The sequence below is a fragment of the Oreochromis aureus genome, linkage group 12 (genome assembly GCF_013358895.1).
Source record: "Oreochromis aureus strain Israel breed Guangdong linkage group 12, ZZ_aureus, whole genome shotgun sequence".
In the NCBI taxonomy this organism is placed as follows: domain Eukaryota; kingdom Metazoa; phylum Chordata; class Actinopteri; order Cichliformes; family Cichlidae; genus Oreochromis; species Oreochromis aureus.
Window position 1 is genome coordinate 25160284 of NC_052953.1, and position 8102 is coordinate 25168385.

General features: G+C 37.8%; 1 protein-coding gene across 1 annotated transcript; it reads right to left on the bottom strand.

Annotated features, from left to right (window-relative positions):
- Nucleotides 1-683: 683 nt before the first annotated feature.
- Nucleotides 684-3515, bottom strand: LOC116310252 (E3 ubiquitin-protein ligase NEURL3-like). The gene is made up of 4 exons (XM_031727007.2): nt 3431-3515; nt 2104-2613; nt 1784-1945; nt 684-1640 (listed from the first exon to the last, which is right to left on the bottom strand). Exons 1-4 carry the CDS (start codon nt 3462-3464, stop codon nt 1462-1464), a joined length of 885 nt encoding a protein of 294 aa, XP_031582867.2. The 5' UTR covers nt 3465-3515; the 3' UTR covers nt 684-1461.
- Nucleotides 3516-8102: the final 4587 nt, after the last annotated feature.

The following is an 8102-nucleotide window of genomic DNA, read 5'->3' on the forward strand; positions in this document are numbered from 1 at the left end:
CTTTTGCTTAACCAGACCAGAGTCTGGTACTGCAGGATTAACCTGAGTGTCCCAATCCTGGACCGTTTTTTTAACCATGAGGATCGCAGGCTTGATTTTCGGCTAAGCAGGGAGTCTATGGCAGTGTTGCTAAATCTCATGAACCCGGATCGGCAGCATGGTTGGGGTGCAACAACTGAGACCCTGGTGTTTCTTTTCTGGTTGGCAAGAGGAGCATCCTACAGGTGGTCTCAAGAGTGTTTGGGATGCCTCATTCTACAGTCCACTACATTGTTCATAGACTCACAGAGGGGGTGGTGGCCATTAGCCACTAGATCATGCTGCTCCCAAAGACCCTCAAGGACCTGGAGGTATTGTCCTGTGGGTTTGCAGGGCTGGCACGCCATAGAGCCTTTCTGAGAGCGGTGGGGGCAATCGACGGCTGCCACATCCGCTTCAAGTCTCCAAGCGGCCCTGATGGTCAATGCTACAGAAACAGGAAACTATTCCCATCATTCATCTTGCAGGCAGTTTGTGACCATCAGGGCCGCTTCAATGACACGTACATGGGCTGGCCTGGGTCGGCAACACAGTGTGTTCTTACCTGAACTCCTGCTTTGATTTTTCTCTTAATGTCCCTATAATCAGTAAATACCTGATTGTAGAGACATTTTTAATCAAACATGGTCTCGACAGGTTTCCTTTTATCACAGTCCATTTAATTTCACTGTAATTTACAGTAAGTTTCATAAAAACACATACAGCTAAATAACAGAAAAGAGCTTATTATGACATATTACACATTAATTATACTGGCATAGTTGAATTTTTTATTTTAAAAAAATCCAACATTGCTTTACAATTTACAATAACAATGAAAAATGAACCATACAGCACATTTTGCATTAAGTGTTTAAGTCATACAATGACTTAAAAATTACAAAAATACATTTTGTTTATAAAACAAAAAGAGATGTACTATTTCAATCATTTCAATTTAGAAATATTTCAGTTCAGTGTCTGTACATCAACCTTTTTGTAAAGTTTCTTTCTTCCTCTTCTGCTTCTTCTGGTTGTTCCCTTTCAGGGTCGGCACAGTGGATCATCCTATCATCCTTTTCTGTCTTGCTTTCTTCCTCCTGTCTAACAGCTCCATCTTCAACATCCTTTGTCCAGTTTATTCACTATCACTCTTCTGCATACGTGCAAACCATCTTAGCCTTGCTTTTTTAACTTTGTCTCCAAACCGCTCAATCTGAGCTGTCCTCTAAATGTATTCATTTCTAGTCCTGTCCCGTATGGTCACTAACAGAGACATTCTTAGCATCTTCAAAACTGCCAACACTTGGCCTCCTGTCTGTTTGTCAGTGCCACCATCTCCACACCATACATCCCAGCAGAACATCACTACCATCTCGTAAATGTTCCCTTTCACTCTTGCTGCTATTCTTCTGTCACAATTCCGGGCTGTTGTCTCAGAGATCAGCTGACCTCTATAAACCACCTCTCCACCACTGATGAAGCTCTGATCGTGTGTCGACACAGCGGACAGGTACCAAACTGCTCACAGACTCTGAAGTTGCAGTCTTTACATAAACATCGGTGACCACAAGGCAGTGTGATTCTGGCCTCTTTCACCATGCACACCACACAGATTTTATCTGTGGTAAAAAGAGAGAGATCCCAATTACAAATGTGACATCAGGAAATGAGACCACACTATTACAGCTGATTTCACTTTTATCCTCTCTGGTCAGAAATGTGCAACTGAAATTAGCCAATAATGTTTGAAATGACTCTTTACCTTCTGGCATTTTTGTGTCAAGACAGGAGATGCAGTCATCACGTCTGAAGTTTGAAACATCAGGAACTGAACGAAAGTGACTGTAAGCATCAGGTGAGGTGAGCGGTTCAGGTGCAGGACAGGATCTTCTATGGTAAAGCAGCTTTTTGTTTTTCTTGGAGTCTTCAGCAAAGAGAAAGGAGTATTTGAATAGTCATTCAGTCTATGAATGGTCATTCAGACAACATTTATAACTGTCAGAGCATGTGAATTGCTCTGCATTCACAGAACAGGAAAAACATTCTGTAGGTCAAATATAACTGTGGTTCTAGTGAACTTACCCAGGAATAAAATGGAGCGCGTCTGTCCGTAGATGTCTATCATGGCCCACAGTGGCTGTTTCATGTCCACTCCTGTTAGTCGCTCGTACTCCTCGTTGTTGACACCTACGTATATGCTGCCATGAGAAGAAACCCAAAACTCCAGCTCTGAACCTGCTTGACAAACAGATTCATCCAGTGGAACAGCCCAGTGTCCCGGCTTGTCAGTGAGATTGGGGATGGACATGCAGGGCAGAGGTAGAGATCTGGCTGAGGGTGGCACAGTGGTAAAGCCCACACGCAGAGCCCCGTCCCAGATGGTCGAATCCCTCTCTACTCTCAGACGAATCTTCTCCTGGACCTTCACTGGACGGCTGCTGAACACCAGCCCATTCTTGAAGGTGTTCTCAGTCTTCTCTGCGAGTCGACCTCCATGACTCAGGCGGATCTTTTCTCCCACAGCTTGACTGTCGAAGGTCAGAGGACCGACACAGCGTGAGCTGCATCTGTGTGACACCTCTGACTTGCCAACTACACAGAATTAAATAAAAGTTATTAGTGCTGATATAAAAATATTTCTTTGCATGTGATCAGATGCTTTAATATAATGCATACATTTAATGGTTTTAATGAAAATTAGTAGTCTGACTCACTATTAATAAAAGATAACAGAAAATAATGTGACAAGGTTTTCTATCATGAGCTTATTTTACACCGTTAAGTTGTTTCTGAAAAAGATTTTAGTGCAACTATAAAAGCTAATAAACTTGTAAAGAAGTCATAATAAAATTTGCAAACTCCTGTGCTTTCACTTTTGAGAATCATGTGGCGCTTTGGACTTCATCCTGAACTAAGTTGCATTCAATGTCCACTAGGTGGCCGGTGATTATTCATTGTTTATGTGTGACTCTCACACAGTTATTGTGTGTGCACTTTATCTTTGGCAATAAGCATTTCCTCTAAAACATAAACTAAAACATAAACTTTATATTTAAAGATTTTTACAATTAATTCACAACTTATAATTAAGACATTTTTTTGCAGTTGTTTGCTAATCCTTACAGTACTTTGCCATTTTTCATATATTCTTTTTTGTTTTCACTCAGTTTTCAGGGATTTATTTCAATAGATAACAGCAGATCTTACATTCTTCAAAGTTACAAGTGAAAAACATCTGTTTCTCATATTTATGCACTATAATTTCCAGAGTCAATTATGTTGTTTGTTTTCATAAAACATAAATGACTGTTTAGTCTCGTAACAATATAGAAACAGCTGATATTTGTTGATTTTGGAATAATAATTATTGATTTACCAAACTGATATATAAAACAGCTCTGTAACTTACATTTAAAAATCCTCATAGAGTATGACCATGGCATTTTGAAGATGTAAATAATACTTGTCAGCTGAGTCCTGATGGGTGAAGGTGTTCTTCTGCTTTGTGTTTTATAGTGGTTGAAAACAGAAACACTCCCAGCATAACCAGGAAAGGAAAAGAGGAGGGCGTGGGGAAGTGACTGTACTTTCTGATGATGTCATTGACCTCCATTCCCAGTTCAATGTCTGAGAGCTGGGTGAAGACATCAGGACACTCACAGTAAAAGTCTTAGTGAGCTTTAATCTTCTGTGCACAGATTCTTGTACTACTGTTAGGCTTTGTTCATACATGTGAAATATCAGCCCAAAATATTTTTTTTGCATTTCTTTCTTTTTTCACTTGTCAGGAATTAAATCCAAACCAACCTGCATGCTTCTAAAAAGCCAAACAGTCTTCCAGGGACATACTAAACACTTTCTGTTTGAATAAAAAACAAAGAAAAAACAAAATAACTAGATGATGGTGCTAATTAAAAATATTTGCTGTTTTTTGGTTTGTTTTTGAGCAGCTTTGTCAGTCCTCTACTTTAGTTTTTATTTTGATGGATATTTTACAGCTATAAAACCGAAACACCCTGAACTGTAGAAGAGTGATGCACTTTTCATGCACAATCTAAAATATATATTAGAACATTAACAGTGGTGTAATAGCTAATGATGTTGAAGGTTTAGGAGACGGCTTCTTTGTTGTTTTGCTGTCAGTTTAATCTTTGTTAACAACGCCTGACCTTTTCTGGGAGTGACTTTTATCTGTTGTAAACCTGAAGTTCTCTGCATCTCTCTGCATTTCCGAGAACTTTGTTTACACTCGTTCATACATTATGAAATCCTTTACCTTTACACATTAACAAAGGAGAAACAGCGTAGCTTTTTTATACTCCAAAGTGACTCAGATAAAGCTTTTAAGATAACCTGTGCACAAGTCATAATAAAAGTACCAAACTCTTTTTGCTTTTATTTTTGAAAACCAGTTGAAAGTTTGGCCTTAGTCAGATGAGTTGCAGACTGAAACAGGTCACTAGATGGGCCCTGATTTAAAATTCAGGGTTAGTTTCCTTTCTTTTGTCATTGCTGCAGTGGGTGGGATGAAAAAACTTTAAGTTTAGATTTCTGTTGATGTAGTTTCATTTTGGGCACGCCTAGTTCAATGTGCTGCAGTAAACATCAGCTGAGTGAAAAGAGAACTCACACAGCAAAAATCATTAACTCTTTAAGGAGAAGAAGATAATTTGGAAAGAGTTTATGACTGTAAGGCAGGATTGTCCTACTCCAGGCCTCGAGGGCCGGTGTCCTGCAGGTCTTAGACGTGTCCTTGATCCACAACACAGCTGATTCAAATGGTCAAATGACCTCCTCAACATGTCTTGAAGTTCTCCAGAGGCCTGGTAATGAACTCATCATTTGATTCAGGTGTGTAGACCCAGGGTAATATCTAAAACCTGCAGGACACCGACCCTTGAGGCCTGGAGGTTGGACACTCCGGCTGTAAGGCTTTTGTCATATATAATCCAAAATGAGAAGAACAACACAAGAAACAAAAAACCTTTAGGATCTGAAAAATATCCATTAAATTAATCACACCTTTTTATAAATACAAATACTGGCTCACAGAACAGAGCTAAGGTTAAAACCTGCTGATTTGTTGTTGCAAGTTGTTTGTTCACTGAACTCTAAGTTGGGCTAACATTGCATGCTAAAGAAAAGGTGTTACATACTTAACCTTGATGTTCATTAATTTTCATGTTACAGCCAATCAGTCTTCCAGCTCTTTAATAAACTATTTCACTTTTGAAAAAACAAACAAACAACAGGAAAGCTCCGTGGGGCTGATGATAGATCACAAACTATCTTTGTGATTTATTTCGACCACCAGTGTTATTAATTTGTCACAGTCTGAAAGGTTTTTAACTTCACTGAGATTTTACTGTCGTGGTTCTGGTTCCTTTTGGCCCAGCGTTTTGTGTTTTCTTGTATTCTTGTGGTAGTTTGTATTATTGGGTTATGTTCTGGTTCATTAGTGGTCTTTAGTTTCCCTGTTTGGTGCCTTGATTATTTAGTATTTTCCCCTTGCGTCTTTGATGTCTCGCTCTGTGTTTGTGTTGTCTTGAGTCTTGTTTCCTCCTCATGTTTCATTCTGTTTTTCCCTGCCTGCCATGTTTATCCACGTTTCCCCAGTCAGTCACGTCTCTGTGTCTGTCTGCACCTCTGTGCGTGTCTTCCCGTTACTTCCTGTTTTACTTTGGTAGTTTCCTATCTGTGTGCGCCATGTTTTGCTTTGCTTCTCCTATTGTGAAGGTACCTTGTCTGATGTGTTATGTTTACCTTTATTTTCTTCTGTCCACCGTCACGATCTCCCTCAGTCCACACTGTGTGTTCTGTCTGCTAACCTGCCTAGTTTATTTTGCATCTTCAGTTAAGTTAGTTTTTCCTTGTTCAGCAATAAAGCTGTTTTTTGAGTTTACGTTTCACGTCCTGGAGTCTGCATTTGGGTCCTCCCTTCCTGCCTGCTGCATGCAGTTTATGACATTTACACCTGCAAACAATACAACAATGTAAATAAATAATAATAAAACTAAATGGTCTGACTTGGACATTTGAAGAAGCATCAAACATCTTTTTTTTTTTGGTAACCCAAACCTGAAGTGATGATTTGTACCAGTACAGTTTAGTTACACATTAACAAAAAAAATTGCTTAGGGTTGTTTTTTTTAAATAAATGATAAGGCCTTTCGGATAAAGCTTTCAATATAACTATAAATATAGATAAAGTTGTAAACAGGTCATATTGAAACTCTTCTTTCACTTTGGAGGACTATGTGAAGGTTCAACCTTCATCTACGATTAACATTTAACTGCTGCACATTTGCAGCTGCTGCAGGTTTTTATCAGAGTTTCAGTCTTCTGCAAGCATCTGTTTTCTTTTCTTTAGCATGATCGATTTAATAATAGTGTTATTTGCAGTAAGTTTCATAATATTAAGAGCAATAAAATACAATTTATTAATGTTGCCATAGTTTAACCATCCAACACTTTGACAATTGTCAGACATAATGATTTCACAGAAAATTGCTTTAAACAGAGCACATTTTGCATTCAGTGTTTTAACTCATACACATTACAGTAGAGTTAATCTTTTATTTATTTTGTAATCTTTTATATAGAAATACAGCTCAGTAAATTTACATGAACTTCTGATCTCAAAGACTGATGTGTTGGAGGTTAGATGGTCCCTGAAACAGTTATATGTTAGTGATATACATTCATTTGATAAAATGAAAATTCAATGCAGTTCTAACTCTAAAACATTTTTTCACATTGCATAAAAATAAATTGTCACAATATATTCAAAGTTCTCTTCATGTTAACAGTATTAAATCAGATAACAAAAGTCAGAAACATGTGACCAAGTTTTCTGATTGGATATCAAATGTGCTTTTTCACCATAAAGCTGTTGAAGTTTTATTAACTCATTATATACTATTTACTTTACCTGTAGTTAACAAAGAAACCAGTGAGCCCTGATAAACCTGTAAACAAGTCATACTATAATCAGCAAACTCTAGTTTTTACTTATGAGAAACAACACTTTTGAGATGATTTTCACTTCATCCTGATCAGTAAATAAAGCAAACTGTTGGGTCACAGATTTTGAAGCCATCATGATAACCATGATGACCTAATAGATCTAGATTTAGATTAAAATTGAATGTACTCAAAAAGATCCTCTGGAAAAGAGTAGAATTCTTGAAACTGAGTTTATTAAACAGCAAACCAGTACTTTTACAACAAAACAACACATGGAAAGCAAGCAAATTGAACCAACGTGAAGCAACACAAACCCCGGGGTGTAGAGCTTTTGAACACAAACAGCAGAGACACAAAGTGACAGACTTATAAAGGAGTCCCCTCCTCCTGTGGTTGGGTACCATTTCATCCTTTGTTCTTTCTTGGTGAGTATTAAGTTTTTACCTTACAAGTATTGTTTCAACTGTCATACTACCCCAATCATTATACGTTCATCAAGATTTTCCCCCTATCAGTTTTTAATAATACTTGGATTTTGTTCCTTTCGTTTAATCTTACGCTGATGCTACATAACTTTCTGGCACTACACCAAAACTTTCCAAGTGCCACTGCTGGCATCCATCATTTTTAATTGGGTCACTTTTGTCAGTTTAATGGCCAAAGTGAGTCCGAAGGTCTGCAGTTAATTATTTTGGCAATTTTGTCGCGTTCACTTGCCAGAAGTAAACTACTATCCATGATAAGAAAGGGTTTTTTTGACCTATGGTGGCTGAGGCGAGAAAACAGTATTAATCAACATGGGTTCATTCTACAAGTGGCACAAACTTCATTAATATAACTATAGACAATATTTGACCTAAATATGTGGGTCTTGTGATTTGAACATGTATGTTAGATGATTATCATAATGATTCCATTATATAAAACACTCCAGTGTAGGTAAAGAGTATATATGCGAGTATATGTCCAGTGTATACAGGAATATCTGTCATATATCATAAAAAATCCACAACAAAACTCTCTAGATCAATGTCCACTAGGTAGCTTGTGATGACTCATTGTTTTCGTGTGAGTGTCACACATTTACTATGTGTGCACTTTATCTTATAGGAAGC

What these genes read in the sequence shown, in the direction of transcription:
- LOC116310252 (XM_031727007.2), bottom strand. Translation starts at nt 3,464, where the DNA reads ATGCCATGGTCATACTCTATGAGGATTTTTAAAT. An exon ending in CTCTATGAGGATTTTTAAAT is followed by an intron (nt 2,614 to 3,430) that starts GTAAGTTACAGA and finishes AATTCTGTGTAG; the next exon opens with TTGGCAAGTCAGAGGTGTCA. An exon ending in GCGCTCCATTTTATTCCTGG is followed by an intron (nt 1,946 to 2,103) that starts GTAAGTTCACTA and finishes TCTTTGCTGAAG; the next exon opens with ACTCCAAGAAAAACAAAAAG.